The sequence below is a fragment of the Ornithodoros turicata genome, chromosome 2, assembly GCF_037126465.1.
Source record: "Ornithodoros turicata isolate Travis chromosome 2, ASM3712646v1, whole genome shotgun sequence".
Lineage (NCBI taxonomy): Eukaryota > Metazoa > Arthropoda > Arachnida > Ixodida > Argasidae > Ornithodoros > Ornithodoros turicata.
Window position 1 is genome coordinate 96,084,130 of NC_088202.1, and position 21,812 is coordinate 96,105,941.

The following is a 21,812-nucleotide window of genomic DNA, read 5'->3' on the forward strand; positions in this document are numbered from 1 at the left end:
ATGAATTAACATTTCCCCCCCCCATAAGCCTCAATTACTTTCAGTTACCCTGTGATTACTCTTTAATTACCGAAGGTTACCGCAGGTTAACTGAGGTAATCTTGAATTTAATTTATTCCTTTAATTACATTTACTTGATTTAATTGCTCTCAATTCCCCATTAATAGACGTTAATTACCTTTAATTACAGTTCATTACCTCTGGTAACCTTTAATTTCATTTAATCTTTCTCTTAATTACTTATACCTTGCATTGATTACCTTTAAACTCAACTTTATTTCTTTAATTGCCTTCAATTACCTCTAATTATCTTGAATTACTCTTACTTCTTACTCTTAATTACCTTCGTGTACTTTAATGTCATATCATTTACTTCCATTTGCATTTACGCTCTTATATCCCTTCTACATGTCCACTTATTCGCGACTCCAGTGAACTATAGGTGGCGCCCTGAAATTCCAAGATGACGGACGAGTGCAGGTCTCCCGAGCAAAGCGAGCGTAGGGACTGCGGTGTCGACCGAATTATGTTAGTCTGTTTCAGTTTTTCATATGCGTCAATTGACGTGCTTCATGAGAAAGGAATTCATTTTGTCTTCTGGTCGGTCTCATACTGTGCCATTCTACTTATTGAAGTACGCGAAACAGTGTCCGTCGTCGGAGTTTGTTTACAAACGTGATCGAGTCAAGCGAACGAAGGAGACATTTTAGAATCTAAGAAGGCGAAGAGGGATTAGCTACTCATGAAGAGTGGCTTAGCATGCGTTTTGGAACGTGGATTATTAGTCTGCAAGGTAATGCTATTTTTTGAGCTTCTCCTCCGATAGTCCCGTAGTATGCGAGTGCTGCAAATGAACAACAGCTCCGTTGGAAGTGTAGCGTCTCTAGGAATTAGATATAGTCTTGTCCTAACTTTGAGGCACAAGTAATCATAAAAAAATTGTGATGAACAAGTTAACGTACACATGGACATTTGCAAGAACTCAAGAGAACACGCCTTTCTTTCGTTTGGTGATGACAAAATATGCTCATATGACGTGACGTTTCCAGAACTCTGTGACTGCATGTCAAAGGCATACGTGAACGATACATATATTTTGAAAACCCAATGCACACACGGGTATATCTGACACTGTCTTCACTTAACACCATACATGTGCAATTATTTACCATGCCATATGATGCGCGGCGTAAATCTGAGTGTTGCAAACATGCTCTGGCACAGTGAAGTAATATTCTTTTTCTGCACTGCTCTTGGTATTCACGTACAACTTGGATGATACTTTTATCTTTGCGAGTCATCCGTTGATACGTGTGCGACACCAGACAGAAGCTTTCTCTCGCAGAGAACACCCATAGTCGGTGCTTGTCTACGCTGCCTTAGTACAGTGATATTGTTTACTTTGCATGAAGTTCGAAAATGCATACATGTCAGCAAGACAAAGAAATGCCGGTTCATTCTTCTGTATTCTGAAGATTAATATTAAGACGAAACCGCGGCTACACAGTCGATCATGAAAGTCGTGCGATGGGTAAACACATATGAGAATTTCGTTACGTTCTTCTTGATTAGGAAATGATGAAAAGAAAGCGTGGCGCATTTCCAACATGCTGAGAAGAAATTCGTACTGCAACATTCCTGTTTTCGATTCCGTACATTCTTTGTTGCCGGCATTCTGTCCGTAAGCAAGAGAAACGTGCACCGCTGTATTACTTTCCCGCCCCGACGCGATCTCGAACCTGCACTCGCAGCTTTTCTAAATCGCCGCCAGGTGGCTACGGCTTCGCTGGAGTCGCGAATACCTCTACCTCCGTGAGGTTTCACCATCTCATACACGGACGGACGGACATACACACATACATACATATAGCTTTTTTTTTTCATTTTGGCACTCCTAATGCTAACGCATGAAACCAGCTGAAAACCGGAACTTGATGTATTTCTTTTCTTCCCTGTTATAGCCGCGAAGCAACTGTGGCTATGAGCGACGTGCAGACGCGTACAGATGGATAGAGGACAGCAGGAAGGAGTGGAGGACAGGGAAGGGAAAGCTGATGTAACATATTAGCAGACCTGTTAAGGGACCCCGTCGACATCATACGCCGCTCATTTTGTTTGCAACAGTGTAAGGAAGTGCTCGCTCTACATTAAAGCTTCATACAGGAAGCACGTGCAAGTTGCGAGATGCACTAGCTGCAATTATGAACGGGTGCTTTGATGCAACACATAATTCGTAGCACCCGTTCCATTCATTATCGGTGTATAATTAATTCTACCGAGCGCGTAAAATGTGCATCAATGTACGTTTAGTACCCTAGTAATATGTACCATGCTAAAGAAATATTGAGCTGTCGACGTTCGAAGTCGACGTCCAGTGTGGTTCGTTTTGTGGCCACTGATTTGCAAGCCTTTGTTTCTCTGATTTAGTTAGTTTTCTGCTGGCACTGGAAAAAATAAAATTGAACAACAGTAGAGTCAGTTCCGTAAACACGGTCTGCTAAAGCAGAATTGTATAGCCTCGTACTTGGCCGAAATACGGTGGCTACACACGGCTTCGATATCGGGTTCCATCGGGTTTTGATATGTGATGGTACGTGAATTAACTGGGCTTGCGGGGTTTGCAGGTCGTGTTTCTTAAATACTGATGTGTGCATATACAGTCTAAACTTGTTAATATGACCAAGTCCGTTCCCGCCGATTTTGGTCATAAAGCGAAATTGTCATATTAACAAGAAACATACGGAAAAAACGACCCCCCCCCCCACACACACACATGCACCTGTGTGGATCTACTGCTATATGCTGTACTAAAATGAAGACGATTCAGTTGCTGATTTACAATTTATTTGCGAAAGAAATCCGTCAGAACTGTCTGTTTCGTGGCACTTTCAATTTGCAAGCTCTCCACTAAGCAAGCTCTCCACAAATAGCATGCGTTACAAATAGCATGCACATTTTGAATGTCCTTGTTTCCAGCCATGATCATCGCGTTGCCCGTATGCACCATAAACCTGATAAACGCAAAGGTCAAGGGAGGAAACGTCCTAGCCTTTTAAGCGCTGCTTTCGGTGCAAGACTATGACTCACTAACGAATTCTGAAGACGGGGGTGTGCTTTGTACGGCATTGTCCACACATGCGTCACACGGGGCCACTGATATTCTTGGTGGATCACAAAATCCGCAGGGTCAACAGTCGGTGGCCACAATTGGGACAGAACACCGGGTTTTTCCGCTGCTCGTTCTCGAAACTTTGTTCATGGTCGACGAGGTCGACAGTCGGCGGTCATAATAACGAAGCCAGAATACACGTGTTCTCCTTGGTCCGTCCTCAAAATTTCGGTCGCAGTCGGATTAACGAGTTGTCATAATAACGAGGGTGAGTTACATGGTGCTTCTATGGGGAAAAAACGGTTCCGTAGAAAACCGGTCACAAAGTGAGGATGTCGTATTAACGAGTGTCATAATAACGAGTTTAGACTTTACCTAGCCTGAGTGAGTTATTCCTTGCTTGGAAGGCACCGAATGCATTACTTGGAAGGCATCGACACGTGACGGACGAGTGATCAGTATAATGTTAAATGCTTTACTGTTAGCCGCTGCCGTTCCTAGAAACTGCTGTGAATGCGTATTGTTTCGTTACCACGAACGATGTTCACGGATTTTAACGCATTAGCGTTAGAGTCCTCGCTACGAAAGAATCGCGGCATGGCCTGTTTGTAGGCGTGGCGCGCATACGTGGTGACTGGAGAGGGAAGGAGTTAAGCACAGGGTGCGTGGAGAGCACGACAAGCGACGTGACGCCGGACGGCATGTCGGCAGTGCAGCTGTGGTGGGTGGTCCACAGGTTCAGACGTGTCTGCGTCCGCCCGACGTGGGTTATGAAAGCTGTGCGAGGGAGTGGCGGCAAAAGAAGGCTGAGGCTGCGTGACGGCGACGCCAAGCTGTATCGGAGGAAGTCCGAAAGACTCGTTTGGCTGCGCATGCTGTCTTGCGTCAGCATTGTGTAGGGTCGTGTGAAGGGTCGTTTAAGGGTTGTGTAGCGTTGTGAAGGGGAATTCCCAGAGGGTTTTCAAGTTTTAATGCCTAACGCGTTTACGTCGGACCCACCAATGGACCGGTCATAAGTTTCTTTTTTGTTTGGCAGGCTGGAATTTCAACAGTGCAGGTGCCTTCGAATATCATGCAACAAGACTGACGCCTTCACCTTGCGTAACAATCTTCGCATGAGCAACAGAAGATGATCTCGTTCTCCGAGAGGTCCTGTCCTCTTCTGGAGCTCTCTGATGAAATCCCAAAGAGAAGTGGGCTCCTGTGCTTGTTTCTTTGTTTTCGTTAATTAAAATTTTACAGCTCGCCTTGTTGCCTGTCGTACACATGATTGGAAATTGAGCTGTGCAGGTGCCTCCGTATGCAGACGTGCAGAGGCACTGCAGCAGAGCGAGAGCAGATTATGCAGTACGAAGACTTCGGGGCTAAGAAAAGAGGGAAAATATCGTGGTGGTCCCCAAGATCCTTGCAACATCTGCTCTCCCATAACACATACAGGGTGTCCCAGAAAAATGTCATTGAATTTTAATTAAAAAACTACGCCACATAGAATCATGCGGTCAACGGCACTTGTTCTCATTAGGTTTTTGCCACCTCCTGGTGTGCATGTCATGTAAATTGAGCTTAATTATGTAAATGTTTGTCAACTGAACTCGGAAATTTGAAATTTTGTATTAGAATTCAATGACACGTTTTTGGGACACTCTGTATATTTGAATATCTGGTCCTGTTCTACTGGACCTTCTGAACTCTTTTCGTGACAGCCAGGGGTCACGTGCGTCTAACGACTTGGCCACCCATTGGTTGTGTGGGAGCTGACACGGAACTCACAAGCCTCCGTGAGTCTTCGTGTCAACTTGTTGTCGGCTATCCCTCGTCTCGCCCTCAGATTCAAGGAAATGTTCCCTTATTTATTGCTTGCGAGGCTGGGGGGGACCCTGCTGCAGTGTAGGAAACTTTTTGTGGGATACCTCAGTGGAATTATCCAAATTAAGGAGTTTTTTCGCAGTATTCTTCACAATACGTTACAGCACCATTTGGATCCGTTAGAACTATAGTAATTCACGCTTTACACACTCATGCTTCAGACTCAGCTTCTTTGAAGAGATTCGTTTCTGTTAACATTGGGTAAAACACGCACTTGTGGTACGCTCTTGAACAATGGAAAGAGTCCCGTAAGTTTTGTTCCTTGGCGACCACCAACAGAGTAGCCGTCCCAAAATTTCTTATTTCGTGCTTCGTAACTGACTGACATATCACCCACTCGTTGGACGCAGTCGCCTTCTCGCAGTCGCAATTCCTTGGGCGCGGTCTCTCGGTGTGGGTAGATGATACGCCTGGGCGGGAATCGAACGAATGCATAGAAGTAGTCGACGTCTAACGATACTATATGAGATGTGGCGTCGGTACGTCGCGCTTGCATGAGTTCGTAGGCAACACGACACACTCCAGATGACAAAGTACATACGACTAAGTCACACTGGGAAAGAAGGAAAATGTCTTTCACGACTGCCCGCAGAGCAGATGGTGAATAACGTGTTGTTTTACTGCTGGCATCTTGGGATGCCTTCTCGTCGCCCAGGATGACGTATCTTGGGAATCTGTTAAAAATGTTTAGCGCTTGTATTCAACTTGAGCAATATGACATGGGCGATTGGTTTCTAAGATCAGCAAATACATATTTTCAAGATATATATCGTTTAAACCAAGCCACTATACGATGGGTCATTGTTTAGATTCATAGATGCTAACATCAAACTGCCCCCAAAAAATATCTGACAAAAGCGGAGCAATGCTGGACCCAATACACACCCCAGATTTCTGAGTATAAATCTGCTCGCCAAAAGAGACCGTTAACGACTTTAGATACAGCATGAGTAACTCTACAAAGTCATCAACACTAACGCCACACTCATTTTGAAAGCAAACAACACCACTCTGTTCAATGCAAAGCTTTACACAGTACTTCAAACATTCAGTAGGAAGGGAGTAATATAAGTCATTTACATCAAGCGACATCAATTTGAAGGTGACCCCTTCATTTGCCTTCAAAAATTTCACAACTTCCATGGAGTCACGTACTCTAAAGGGATCCACAATCTGTAAACTGCGCAGGCCTTTCTGAATGTACGCACCTAGCTCCTTCTGCCAAGTTCCTCTTTCAGAAACCATAGGTCTGAACGGAACAAAATGCTTATGGATCTGAGCAGTGAAAAACACCTCCAAAACATCCTTCTTTATTTTCCCAATTCTTTTTGCTAGAGAAAACAACGTTAGGTCCTTGCATCTTTGTATAACGGTTTCTCTAGCCCCTGCTTCCTTGGATACCTTAAAATTTGCTACTAAGGCCTGACCTGCTTTTTCCTGATACATCCCTTCCGGAGTTTCCGAGAACAAAGATTAGAGGGCGATTCAACTCCAAGAATGAAAGGGAAATTTTCGAGGCCTTTTTGATAATGAAGTACGGGTCTGATAAATGCGTCAGTGAGCCGTCAATATCGCTAACAAGGGAAGAGTTCGGTTTCCTGGAATGCAGACTGAAAGGTGGAAGTGAGTAGTTAGATCCGGCTGTTCCTCGTGTTTTTTATGGCGCCACGTGTGTCCCGTTTATGACCTTTCCCCTTCCTACCATTGGGTATAAATGTGCCTGCCCTGTACAGTAAAAACTTGTTGATAGTGGAGCCTCTGTTTGTCTTCTTGTGTATTAGTCCCTGTTTCGACTCTTCCTTGTTCTCATGTCATGTACCAACAAGCTCATCAAGCTACTCTAGTCTACTTATCCCGTTTGTTGCAAAATGTGTTGTTGTTCTTGGTACCGTGTACTCTTCCATGGCAGCTAATTTGTACTTGCTGTCGTGTATCCTTTGGTAGCACCATGGACGCTCAGGAGCTGTCCTCGCTACAAAAGCTATGCCGCTCCGGGGTTTTCACTGCCAGAATGAAAGAGACCGTGTGGATGAAGTTTGGTGTCAGATGTTTTTGTTAGCCTTTTTTTTTTTGTGTGTGTGCCGTTTTGTGCTGACGGGAAATAACGTTTATTTCCTGGAAAATCGGCCTCATATATCGAGAAACCTAACTATTGCTAGGTGCCCTGGGAGACGCGAATTTTTCGGGTAGGATGCGGATGTCAAAAAGCTCACACGACAAAAAGTATTACATAGACCTGCCGGTCACCGCTAATCCCCAATCTCCGTCGCCGGCATCGTGCACGCCGGAAGCAATGACATAAACTTAACCACCCAGGATTGCAATACGCGCGTTATGCTACAGAAGAAAATATTTCGGTTACCCTGCAGAAGTCTGTGCCACAGCGTATTGCTTGCTCATTAAAACCCAACGAGACCAGAGAAAAATTGGAAATAGAAAGAATTAAAACAGGAGCCCAAGAAACAAATATAGCACCCCACCGGATACATATGCAACGTGGGTCAGTGTGGCCGTAGTACCCTCTACTACAAAAAAATTATTTTCTCTTATATACGAAAAAACACCCTAGACATTTTTTGATATGTTGTAGAGGAAGGCTCGTTCTATAAAATAGCGTTGGTTTCAGACTTCTCTTCCGACATCTTCAATTCGTGTTTTACGCTCGATTGTAGCGAATTTTGGAAAAATCGCATACTTCCTTTATTTTTCCTGCAATGACTACAAAAGTTACGTGTCTTGCGATTTTTTCCTGTTGAAGTATTCCATGACGCCTTGCCAGGAAAAAATAATCATGAAAATTTAATGGTTTGATTTTCCACAAAAAATCGCAAAGTAGGAGGAAAATTACGTAATTTCCGGCCTTTGTATACCAGCACCGATTACAACACGACAACCGGGATTTGAACGCAGTGTAGAGCATGGTTTCATCTATCCATATTACTATCCACATACTATCTATATTTCATCTATGCATGGTTTCATCTATTCATCAAAAGAAAACCGCCCAGTTCTAGGTGCTTTCTATGAGCCGCAGCTGCTGTTCACGCCAGGCACGGTTTTCGCCAGCGCTCCGAACTTTGCTCGTGTCTAGCACCCGCCACATTGAGATTTGGGAAGAAATGTTTTGTGGTATGTCGTTTTGCACTATTAGGGACTGCTAAACAAATTCGTAAAAATTCGCGATAGTTTTGTGAGGGACGAGCAGGTCCGCTGGATCATTTCGCGTGCAATCGCCCAGCTGCTAGCGCCCCCTGCACGTGCTGCGTTGTCTGCTCCTGAGAGAGGAGGCGCCACGCGGACGCTTATCAATCCCTGGGTTTCTGAGCAAACGACGCGGCCGTCCTCTATACTAGCAACTGCTGTATGTTCTGAAAGGTGAGTGGTGGTGGTGGTGGTGGTGTCGAGTACCCCTTGCCGTAGTTGGCCACGCAAAGTGCGGGCAGCGTCACGACTAAACGGGGGGGAAAGGTGAGTGGCCTGCCATGGTCTACCGAATGAAACAGGAATGGAGTGGGCCATTTGTGTAGCTCTATAAGACAAATATGTGATCAAGCAAGCGCTCAACATTTCCCTTTACATGTGAGCAGTGAAAATTAAACAAGTCAGAAGCATGAGTAAGTGGAGGAGGAGCACACGCAGAACGGCGCCTGTATGACAGATGGTGGTTTGGAAAATAAATGTAGTCCTGCTCACTGGTAGTGCAATTGTGTTGTGACACATTGCCTTTGTGTTGTGGATCAACTGGCACACTGTTGTCAGCTCTAACAGAGCAAGGCTGGCAGACTTGCTATGTTACGATATGTTTCAGTACGGTTTCAGTACCGTCGTCAATGTAAAACGCTGTCCATCTTATTTGGCTCCCTTGAAGTGTATCTTGCTGGCACTGTGCGTGTGAAACAAAAAAGCGATTTTGGGAACAGACAGTAGCAGGACTACACCGCTTCATATCAGTGTGGACGCTATTTGCAAGTGTTCATCCATTTCGGCTTTCTCACGCTAAAGGGAATAACTGGCATCTATAAACATCAATGCAGACCACAGCAGTAACGTATTAGTCTCGCATTTCCTGATAAAATCAGTTTTATGGGAGATAAAAACGGAAGCGTTGAACCGGTTCACAAACCGGTTAGATATTTGGCACGGCCAAACCGGAACTGAACCGGATCGAAATTCAAGCAACGCGAACCCGAACAGAACGCGTATTTTTTTGCGGTTCGACACCCTGATTACAATACCATTCCTGTAATACTTTGAGTATTAGTATTGTGTATTGTAATGCTCATTTTCCAAAAGTATTTGTTCTGTATTATAGCACGCAAAATTGAACTATTACATGTATTATGATATACTACAAGGTGCACTTCTGTTTGAGAGGTCGTAAGTACGACCGACGAAAATCTCACGAGTGCCTTGTATCAGTAATTTTCCTATGTCCCACTTTCTTTTGGAGACAAACACGGCCCCTATTTTTCCTTTACTTCCAAATCTCTAAAAGAGAGTTACCTCAGGACATGAGGTTACTGGACGCTCATGCATTCCTTCTAGTTCGTCTAAGGAGGAACAATCACATTTACAAGGCCTTTGTCATATGAAACAGTCACTCTTATAGGCTGTTTCACCACTGACTGTGACACAAGTTTGAACGGCACAACGAAATCGAGACTGACACAGTGACCGGGTATCCGCACGAGCGACTTTTTCAGGTGAGATCTTGGCGGAGGCACGAGGGCGACAGGAGCGGCGTCAAAGTTTCTTGGGTGCACGTGAGCAACGTCACGTCTTCTCGTGCACCCGTCTCCCGCCGAAAGATTCTGTGCGCCCTCCACTAGTGATGTGTCGTTCGTGGACGAACCCTTCAAACTGAACTAGTCATTCGGGTGAACTGAACGAACTAGTTCAACAACAACCAAAACATTAGTTCCTCAATTCAGTTCATTGGACCTCGACACCCACAACGCATACACTTTGATACGCTTCCAAGTGTGACATCTGCGCCATCTAACGAACGTTTTGAAAAGCTAACAAAGCACATGCGCGCATGAAGAAGGGCGGGAGACCACGGCAGGCTCCAACAGCTCCCCATAGAGCCCATAGTTTGAGATAATTCACACAACACTGGGCACACGACCAATGAGAGTGCAACGTTGTAGAAATTATGCAATGCCAGTCGGCCAATCAGGAGCCTTAACTTTGGCTGACCTTTCGACCGGTTCTGGCTACCATCGACTTCTACCGGATTTCACGCCTACCGACGTTACCCGATATTCAAAATAACTGAAGCTTCTTTTGGCTAAAAGAAATATTTATTTGACACAAAGCACTGATTCAAAGACCTGATACATGGGTGCACTGTGAATAGAAAGTCCACTCCGTTGCTGACACACTGTAACTAAGTTCGAACTTGAAGCAAAACGAACACAGCTCTTGAAATCTGACGGGGCCCGCGCTTGTTCTTTACACTCACGAAGCATTCCAGTTCTGGAGTTGATAGACTGTTCGTGGAATAATAGTCGTCTCCAGGAACAGCACAACACACGTTGAATCACATCGACGCATGAATAAACCACCGAGCACTTCTACAAACTGTTCTGCCGATTGACATCACCGAAACACGAAACACAAGAGGACGCCTTGCAGCCGATTTTATGATGAGCATCTTCTTTCGTTGTTTGCAGAGCGGAAAAGGCGCTTGTGTGGCACGTAATCGTTGTCAGGCCTCAAAATCCGACGGCGCCCGAACGCGTTCTTCACGCTCCAACCGCACCAGCCCACGAAGCATTCCAGTTCCGTAGTTGATAGACTGTATGTGGGATAATAGCAGTGTCCAGGAACAGCACAACACGCGTAGAATCACAAACTGGTCTGCCGATTGACATCACCGAAACACGGAACACAAGAGGACGGACGCCGTGCCGACCGATGCGAGCTATTTCGAAATTATACTGAAACTGCTGAAACAACGGCCGCCGGGACGCTGCACACACATGCGCGCGTAGAAAATGCGATTTCAAAACGTTGTCGACCAATCGGCGCGCACGCAGTCTGGGCCAATGAGCTTGCAACGTTGTAGATTGGCGCAGTGGTACATACTCTACAGCCGCATCCTCGGTTACCTGAGGAGGACTGACCACGGCACCACGGCGCATACGCTGTGGCCTTGAGTGGCTGTGACGCTGCGCTGAAGTGGACTGTGTGAAGGAAGAGAACTGGATGAACTAAAGAACTAAACGACGTCGCGAGTCGTTTTGAAGGACTCGCAGAGCCTGCCGTTGCCTGTCAGAACTGCTGCTCGTCCACAGCGCATGCGCTTAATGAAGAGCGCGGGCGGTGCGGCGAGGCAGAGCTTCAAGTGGACTTAGTGAAGGTGTGAAGGAAGAGAACTGGATGAACTAAAGAACTAAACGATGTCGCGGGACGTCTTGAAGCACTCGCAGGGTCTGCCGTTGGCCGTCAGAGAAGGTGCTAGTCCACAGCGCATGCGCTTAAGAAAAAGCGCGGGGAGGGAGAGCTTCGAGTGGACTGTGTGAAGGTGTGAAGGAAGAGAACTGGATCAACTAAAGAACTAAACGATGCCGCGGGTCGTTTGGAAGTACTCGCAGCGCCTGTCAGAACTGTTACTCGTCCACGGGGGAGGGAGAGCCAGCAGAGCGGCTTTGAACGCCGTATGGATTGAAGTACTCTGGGCAAGTGAACTATATGAACGGCGAACGCTGAACAAGAGTAAATCATTTAGAACTGATTGCGCTGAGATCGCTCTGAGCTCCTTCTGGCAATTGTGGACTGCTAGTGGCGCCGTTATGTTCTGACTTCTGGCTGACTGCTTGTGTGACGGGCACACCCTGGAGCGGGCATGCTATTTTTGCGGCAATACACTGCAAGCTTCCCAATTTTTCCTCCACAACGCTACGTTGTACTTTTCTTCAAGCTCTCTCATGCATTTGAATGAAATGAGTTGAAACTGCGGTTACTCTATCACACTTCTGTGTTCTCAAATTCGCAGCAAGCAGACGTAAGTGATCAGAAATACACGATTGTAACATTGAACGACGACGGCACCTTGCATATTGATCTGTGCATTACTTTTCTCGTTAAAAATATACGTAGAAAATTAAAGCAAAATAAAAAAGCGACCTAAAAGATTACGTTTGCTATGTTGATGTTCTCGAACCTTTGGAAAACTGAATTGCAAGATCACTTTGTTATATCTCTCTTGGTCGAGACACTTTAAAGTTTGGGACTATATTAACTGATTGTGTTTCATTGCGAACAGGTGAACGAATGAACTATTCTTTTAGGCAGTTCAGTGGAGTGAACTGAACTAAATGAATTAGTTCACAAAAATGAACTGACTTGCCCATCACTACCCTCCACGGAATTTCTCCCCATGAGTAGACCTGTGCGCTGGCGCCACCCCGTCGCGCTGATATCCCGCGCGCGTTCCGTGTTCCGATCGGTTCCGCTGCGGAGCGAGAAGCTCAAAGTGGTTTTGCGCACCTCTGCTGGTTTTGGCCTCGCGAGTATTGAACTCTCATGGCATCAGAGACTGGATCTCCGTTTTTGAAGCGCGTGTCGTTGTCCTCTATTTAAAACGAGCGCGGTGTGGCGTCACTTTGGCACCTTAGTTTTGCAAGTTGGTGACAAGAAGCGGAAGATTGACTCTTATCTCTTGCGAGGAGTGCCTCACCAACTCAAAAGAGTAGGATGGAGGTAAGCCTCCATAAGTGAGTATGTTGGTACATGAAAATCCTCTCACCGCTGCTGAACGAATGCCAAACATTGGTAAAAGGAGACGTGGAGAAAACGCTCGAGCTTTGTGGCTCTTATACTGTCATTATTGTTGTTTTCATTCATTCAAGATAGTGTTAGGTTGATCCCCATGGGCACCCCGAAGGGGGGCAAGGTGGGCGTTGGCACTCCTCCCCCCGCTGGCCGGGTATTTTTGTGCATGACAACTATGCCCTCGGTAAAAATTCCCTTGTGCAATCATGTTACTGTACACAGATTACAGGATTTCACGGCTTGTTCTAGTCAAAATGTGATCGCAGCAGATCGATAGTTTGTGATACATTTTTTACGGTTAGACTTTTTTTTCTCTTTTTTCAAATAAAAAATGGAACCTTTTTAGGATGTGGGTTCGACTGTAGTCTAGACAGTATGCACCTCGCAGGCAGTGGCGTATCTAGGGTGTGGCAGGTGTGGACAGGTGCCATGGGCGCCAGGTGAACAGGGGCGCGATTATGTGTTCGGGCGTGAATGTGCCACGTCGGGCACTCAACCTGGCACATTCATAAATGATCTAAAGCACCCGCCATTAGAGAGGTTGTAGTGTGAAACTTAGTGCGGACCACACGAAAACGCATCCCCAAGGACATCACGTTAACCATGTTGCCGTGGGCGCAGGTAGCTCTAGATACGCTACTGCTCGCAGGCCACCAGCGCTTGCGTACGCTTGTGGACGGCTTACGTGTTAACGTCGTCGCGCCGCCGCCGGTGGCAAAACCGGCTCTATGCCGCCACCGGTCAAAGTGGCATCGGCCGCACAGGTCTAATTCCCGTCCTGCAAACAGCCGCCATCTTGCTTCGCGATGGCAATGCCACTCGGTCGAACCGGCTGAAAGCGTGGTTGTTTGAGCGAAATCACGCGTCCTACAACTAATGCGCATGCGCGACGCTTGGATCAGACGTTTCATTCGGGCTAAAATGTTGCTGGTTCCTATAATGACAATGGAATTTGGCAGGTCAAGTAAAAAACACAATATTTGAAAGGAAGGGATGTCTGTTCTGTAACGCTAGGTGCTTCCAAGTTACTGCATGCAGTGTGAGTTGCTGAGGCGTATATCCATCACCGTCACGAAAGTGTTTCGCTCCTTTGTACTCTAAGAGCGGGTTGGAAATTTTTGGTTGATGCAATATTGCAATTGCAATGAAGGCTTCCGAGGGATTTTTGGCATTGGCTGTTCTGTGGGACTGCCTGGGTCGTTCAAGAAGCACTTGTTCTACGTTTTTAGGGCGATGCTTTGTTGTTTTTGTAACGCTATGTAATGTGGATCAATTAAAAAATATGCAGAAATGAAAAAGCAAACAGAAAAGAGAAGTAATATCAGTGGCGGACATTATACTAGATAATGCTTCATTATTACACGGACTCCTCATTGGCGTTATCACGGAAATATTGGCGCAATATGGGCAAAATGGGCTTGCTAATATTGAAGCCTGTTTGCACTACCCATATTGGTCCCATAATAACAGCCCATACTTGACCAATATTGGTAATCTTGGCAGCCCATATGGGTCCAATATTGGCGTGCAACTTGGGTATGAGCAGGAATTGCAGCCTGTCCACCCTCTTTCCTCATACGATAAGCGACTCATATCCGCAGTGATTAGAAGGAAGAAAATGAACAGGGTATTGGCACTACTTCTTTCGCTGGTTCCGCTACTCCAAAGATCTCGATTCTTGGGTTCCCGCCAGCGATGTCAGGAAACGAATTTTACGTCTATCGGCTCTCGAACGTCAGCATAAACCCGCACCTGTCCAACATTGCTGAATGACTTCACAATCGCATTAGGTAAGCCCCTACACCTGGATGATTCGTACGTTGTCTCGAGGGACTTTCCATTCCCAACACCTTCCTGAACGTGAACTAAGCGCCGGATGACCATATAACGATATCAACGGAGGCATGCACGTTATCAATAGGCAAGCAAAACAGCTCACGCTCGAAGGTACGAACACGATATTGAATAAAATATTCCTCGAATATGGAATAGAGTGGATTCACGATGAAGATCACTACATGTTTAAGCTAACATCGCGCATGCGCTTTGGTGAAATTAATCGACAGACTGCTGCATCTCGCTTTTGGAACCGTCAAAATCGATGGAGAAACTCTGGAGGGTGGCAGAGTACGCCTGGTTCCAAACGTGATACCGCTTGCAGCGGAAAGAGCCGTTATCATGCGAGCGTTATTATCCGCGTGATACCGATCAATAACGATCTAATTTTGAAACCCCGACCGCTAATTACCAATACATTCAACGAATTCTTCAGAGCGACGAATGATACAGAATCAAGGGTGGAATACGAAGACAACACTTACTCGCTCTCTGTCCCAGCGAATTTCAACTTGTCAACCGAGTTCCTGGACCTCATTCAGGTGAAGCACATATGCGTTGATGGATCCCGAAAGCACATCATGTGTAATCCCATAATCAAGACGTACTACATCCACATAAACACTCGCGAGACGGAAACGCGGCGCATTTCACTTCCACTAAATTACTACTAAACACCCGAAGCTCCCGTGAGCATCGTCGATGAGCGTCTGCAACCCGATGCTTCCCTCGCGAACGATGCGTGGGCGAGGAGGTATTCGCTGAGTTTGCGAGAAAACGTGTCACTTACATTATCTGATTACTTTGCGTATTTACTGGGTATCGGTGCGAAAACCGCGTTTACCGAAAATGATGCGGGCGTCTAACTAAAGCGGTACCAATGTATGGATTTCGTGTCCAGGCGGTATACAAGTTACGCCTCTACCAGAGGGGAGGCTATTTCTTTTGTCAGCTCCGGGCGTTTCGCTATTCCATTCTTTGAACGCGTATTGCCGTACATAAAAAAGACGTCTGTCGCAGCAGCTAAACATGTGGCCAAAAATTTGTCGGCAGGAGGTTCTTTACGAAGAGCACTTAAAAGATAGGCGAAAGATACGGACCAAGAAGTTCTCTGAGACCTCGGAGGAGCCCGGCGAAGCAAGCGGAGAAAACCGGACGCCTTAGACAGCATAAATCCCGCCCGTTGCACGGCAACAATTTAGTTGCGAGATGGACACGATTAACGTCATATATCCCAACACTCCTCTGTTGGATAAGTTTGAAACACAGTTATTTTCTGGGCCGGGAACGTAATGGCATATACAGGGTGTCTCATGTAACGTGTCAAAAAATTATATTTAAAAATCTACAAGTTGGAAGGTTACGGGGTCAACGGTATTGACCTTCAGATAGTATTTTGCCGGCCTGTGAGAACACTTTTATTAATTTTTCGCCATGAGAAATTTAATTTTCCGAATTAAAGTCCGGATTGCCGAGTCAATCTAACATTTTTTCGGCAGATTTGAGAAGCAGGGGTAGCCCACCACGGAAAAATTCATTTCGTCGTACAAAAGTAAGGAGCGGAACAAAATTGGGAAAATATCCCGTTTCGGGCCGCGCAAATTGCCGCTCGCCTTTCGCACCCCGTCAGAGCGCTCCGGGAAGCGACGCATAAAAAATAGTCGCCCCGCCCCTTTAACTCTCCTCTCAACGCCCTCATGTTTTCTGCGACAGGTTAATTTGGTGATTGCGTTTATCTTCTTTTCTTGTTCTACTCTTCGCTTTTTTTTATCGTTTGCTTTAGTGATACGACTCGCTGACCTCTGTGTTCTCGTCCCATGTCATTTCAAAACTCTTGCAACATGGCAAGCTCTGTTTTCACCAACACAGAAAAAACCAATATGATATTGGCTTTGGGAGCTTCTGGGATGAATTTTGAAGAGGCACCGCAAAAGTACGCGGAAATGTTTTCTTCTGACAACATCCCGTCCTCCAGGACCATAAGCCGCGTGTACCAGCGCTCGGCCTCAAGCGGACAATTTTCCTCTGGCAAGAGGAAGCGGGCCCATCCCATAACGTCTCCCGGCAGTGGCTCTGCCTAGCGCGCTCTAGCAAATGTCGCCAGCGACCCCCAGATTAGCGTTCGGCACCTCGCACGGAAAGCAGGAAGTCGAGAGCAGGGGCCTGGAGAATACTTCGTGTGGAGAAGTACGGGGCCTACCATGTCAGCCTGCCCCAGTGTCTTTCGCCTCCCGTTTTCTCAAAACGACTTGAGTTTTGGAACTATTTCCTCAACATGGAGCGTAACTCCCCCAACTTCGCTGACAAGGTATTGTAGTCTGACGAGGCCCATTTCATGAGAAATGCCGAGGTGAATACGCATAATGCGCACATGTGGAGCAACAGTAACCCGCACTGGGTGAGATCAACAAGAGACCGATACCAGTGGTCATTTAGTGTGTGGGCAGGGATTTTCGATGGAACGATAATTGGGCCGCTATTTTACAACCAAAACTTGAACGGAATGCGCTACGTCAGCAATGTTCTTGACGGTGTAGTTCCTTTCATTGAAGAATTGCCTCTGGAAACAAGGCAGTCGATGTATTTTCAGCAGGACGGCGCGTCGGCTCATACTTTCCACAAGGCGCGACAGTTTCTGGATATACCGGCCTCGGTGGCTCAGTCGGTAGCGTGTTCGCCTTCTGATCCCGAGACCGCGGGTTCGAACCCGGCCGAGGACGCCAGCAACTTGGTGGCAGGGTACAAGTTGCTTAGACACGCCGTCTTCCGCGAGGGACGTTAAATGCGGGGTGCCGTGTGATGAGCTTTCATCGCACGTTAAAGAACCCTCAGGTGGGCAAAAGCAATCCACAGACCGACCGCTGTGGCGTCGCTCATGATCTCAGTTGTCTCGCGACGTAAACACCCAATTATTATAAATTATTATAATTATTATTAGTTTCTGGATAGCCACTATCCTGGAAAATGGATAGGACGCTTAGGACCTGTGCAGTGGCCCGCGCAGTCTCCTAACCTGACGCCCTTAGATTTTTATTTTTGGGGACGCCTAAAGGATATTGTTTATCGTACTGAACCTCAGTCGCCTACCGACCTACAGCGAAAAATAAAATCGGCCTGCGAGAGTCTCGCGCGAGCAGATGTTCTGAGCGCGGCCAGAGCCGTTACAAGAAGATGTCAGATGTGCATTGGTGTGGAGGGAGACCTCTTTGAGCGTTTTGTAACATCGCACATCTTCATTACTCATTGCATAATTTATGTGACATCGTAGTGTATCATTTCGTCATGAAGCTTCGTGACGGCCCCGCCTCACTATTCTCATATAAGTAAAAGCAGCTTTGTGGAACGTTCCCAACTGTGAGTGCTTTTGGAAACATTACACCCACTTACGTGTCACTTTATTCACACTTCTACAAGCCTAGCCCCTTTAGCAAGCCCACGTTAATTGTGAAATAATGTTTTCATAATTCACGTTCTGACTTCTGTCAAATTGTTCATTCTTACGGGTGCCGACAGTCGTCGAAAAGCTATCGGCCCTTCATATCGTGCAGGTTGGCGAGCCGTATCACTAAAGCAACCCAAGCAGCACAATGTACTGAAAGTCGAGTGCGATAGGGATGGACGGGTAGGTGGAGGGCCTTGCAACATGCCTTGCAACATGCAATATGCAACATGCCTTGAACAGACTCGTGAACCTAAAGAACACTGATAAGGCACATACTGTCCACTCACATTGCACTCGACTTTCAGTACATTGTGCTGCTTGGGAAACGATAAAAAAAGTGAAGAGTAGAGCAACAAAAGAAGATAAATGCATTCACGAAGTAACCTGTCGCTGAAAACATGAGGGCGTTGAGAGGGGAATTAAAGGGGCGGGCAGCCTGTTTTTTTATGCGTCGCTTCCCGGAGCGCTCCGACGGCATGCGAAAGGCGAGCGGCAATTTGCGCGGCCGAAATGGGATATTTTCCCAATTTTTTCCGCTCCGTACTTTTGTACCACGAAATGAATCCTTCCGTGGTGGGCTAAACCTGACCCGTGCTTCCAGAATCTGTGAAAAAAAAAAAAAAAAAAGGTTTACTAGGCAATTTCCGTACTGTAATTCGGAAAATTAATATTCCCATGGCGAAAAATTCATGAAGGTGTTCTCACACGATGGCAAAAACTCTCTGAAGGCGAATACCGTGGATTCCATAATTTCCCGACGTGTAGATTTTTAAATAAAATTTTTTGACACGTTACGTGTGACACCCTGTATAGAAGGGGGAATACGTGGTATTCTGCCTGGTCACTAACATATCCTCCGTCATAAAGTTCCAACCCTGGAATTTGGGGCATAAACTATCTCGATTTGAACTCCGCGTACATAGCGACGAAAGTACACATCGTACGTGACGATGGTTTGCTACCCGGAACACAGACGTGCGATAGGACGACGTACGACGAGGTCTACCCCGTCAATGTGTTCGCCAGCTCGCTTTCCAAGAACGTAGTAATTTTCTTGAATCAGACCATGATTACGAAAGTAGTATTCAGTCCTGTCGTAGGAGATCCCTGTCCACTCAGGAACCAGGACCCCTGGACCCTGCCCTGAGTCCTGCGCGTATTTTTTTCCCGCGCGGCCCGTGTGTGGAGCGTTATCCGCGCGCTTATAAGATGCATAGACATGCAAAGAAGGGTCATACACAAAAAGTACAAGTTGAAATATATTTATTAATGCCAACTATAATGCCAATCAAATTGAAATCAAGTCAATAGTGCTGGGAATTGTGCTACTTGTAATGCCAATACTGCTGCCAGTCAGGTGAAGGAGAAAAACCCAGCCGAAAAAGATTCACGACCTGTAACAGAAGAAATAAAAACACAAGACAGTACATGTAAAGAATATGCATAATTTATTTGCTATTAATATTTCAAGTAATCAGATTCTGAAAGAAAACATAATATCAACATTCATCACATTGCTTACTAATTGTTCACTTAGGGAGCCCTGCACCAACGACCTGAAAGATAACTTATTATTATATGAAACTACATTCGCATTCAATAATACGTACAATACTGCGGCCACACTGGATAAGTTGAAAAAGATACATTTTATTATCAACAATCATACTCCCATTATAGCAACAATAATCCGAAAAGGAATCTAATTTAATATCATATTCTACTTTCAATAATACATACACTTCTCCTGGGTGGGCCCCAATAATCTGAAAGAGAATCTAGTTTAATATCATATTCTATTTTCAATAATACATACAGTATTGAGGCTACACCGGATAATCTGAAAAATATACATTTTAATATCAACAACCATACTTGAATCCATGGAAGACCATGGGGCATGAACGACAAGAACAACACAAACACAAGATCTATCACGCAAAATCTATAACACAACATTTAATCAAAGAAGATATTCTTAATCAGTACGATTACAATCAAAATTACAAGTTTTATTATAAAAAGTGCAATATTCCTATACGTGACCACCACAGTGGAGCTTTAATTACAAGTTCTGATAGATGTATGTAATTAATTGTGAACAGCAAAGACCCCGGAAGACCTTGGGACACGAACACCAAGTGGAAATAGAATCTATAACACCACATTTAATCAAAGAAGCTATTCTTAATCAAAACAACAGAGAAGGAGAATAATTTATCATTTTAACTATCATAAAATCATCCTCGTGACATAATATAATCGAACACTATATAATTTTCATTCTAACAGGCACTACAAACCTTATGAATACAACACAGAAAATAGATATGATAAAAATGAACTTCATCACATAGCACGATCCTAGCCAACAACCAGCTCTAATAATATCTGCACTGATTTGTTGAAGACGGGAGGCGTACGCTTGTTTTGTGACAGTTATGAACATTTCGAGCACAATAGGGAAGATAAGTCGATTATTCCAAGAATACGCGACTTTTAATTAATCGATTTCTTATTAAGTGAATAGCATAGACATAAGGAAATAATGAGAAACATTACAATCAACAGCAAGCATTAATAGAGAGCCACACCTGCAGCTCCTAGCCATCACGTAAATAACAGATACATGCCATAGTGAAACAATCGATCAAAACAAGAAACATGACGAATTTAATACAGACTTAATGCTGAAGAACACAGGAACACTCTAAGCGGCGCCACGTAAACATCAATAGAGGAAAATAATCTATCATTGAACCATCATAAAATCATCTTCGTGACTTAATCTAATTGAGCACTATACAATTTTCATTCTAACGAACGATACAAACCTTACTTTGACAGAGGCATCCGACTCATGGGTTCAGTACGATATGTTTTTTCGTTTTCGTTTCTGTTTTGTTGTTTTCGAACGAAGCTGTTTTCGTTGCGATGCATAGAATTCATTATATTGATGACAAAGATTTCATTTATTATTTCAATTTACACTTGCGTATTTCGATAAATTACAATTGTCCTATTCCAAATTCTGAAGTTTTCGTTTGCTGTCTTGATTGATGAATTCGGAATGCATTATATAATGATTTCTTATTATCGGTCGCTTGAATCCAGCGTTGATCAATGCAATCGATACGTTGTCGCCCTATTTGTATCGCTTCAGTAACTTGCACTTTGTTGCGACGAACTTGCACAATCTCTTATTGATGTTTCCTTTCTTTGTATGTAGGTTCTTGAATGGCGTACAAGCCAGTATTAGATGAAAATCGTCCGATGGTCCACCACAGTTGATATGTTCGTTGAGTTTCAATAAGTGATGATACATCTGACCTTGTACAACAATATTGAACTTGAGCTCACTCGACGTCGTTGCAAGAACTGATAGAAGAAAATAATTGTGTTGCCGTGGTAGTGGAACATATCATGTGATACGATTTCTACGTATTTTCCATCTCAATAGTTAGGTGTAATTTCAACAAATCCGTAATGAATGGTGCGATATATACCGCTTGTATATGATAATTTGATCTGACTGCTTTCTTGATGAATGCATTGCCGTTGTAATGATTACAATTACATCTGGTCTAGTGTATTTCAATTCTTCGTTAGCAAACCTCAAAAACTCCCGCCATCAATCCCAGTGGCCCTTCCGACTTTGACGTGCAGATATTTTTATAAGTATTGTAGATTCAGCATATAAATTCTTCCACCTTCAATTCTGTAGTTTGTACCATATCTCCGAATACGACCATGTCTAGGACATATTGAAATGCAGCGATA

General features: G+C 44.9%; 1 protein-coding gene across 2 annotated transcripts in view; it reads right to left on the minus strand.

Annotated features, from left to right (window-relative positions):
* Positions 1 to 5,128: 5,128 nt before the first annotated feature.
* LOC135383859 (alpha-(1,6)-fucosyltransferase-like) overlaps positions 5,129 to 21,812 on the minus strand; it is an 85,890-nt gene continuing 69,206 nt past the window's right edge. For both annotated transcript variants that reach the window (XM_064613164.1, XM_064613163.1), the window contains exon 7: positions 5,129 to 5,649. In XM_064613164.1, coding sequence (XP_064469234.1) covers positions 5,139 to 5,649 — 511 coding nt within the window. In that variant the 3' untranslated portion in view covers positions 5,129 to 5,138. The remainder of the gene's footprint in view (positions 5,650 to 21,812) is intronic.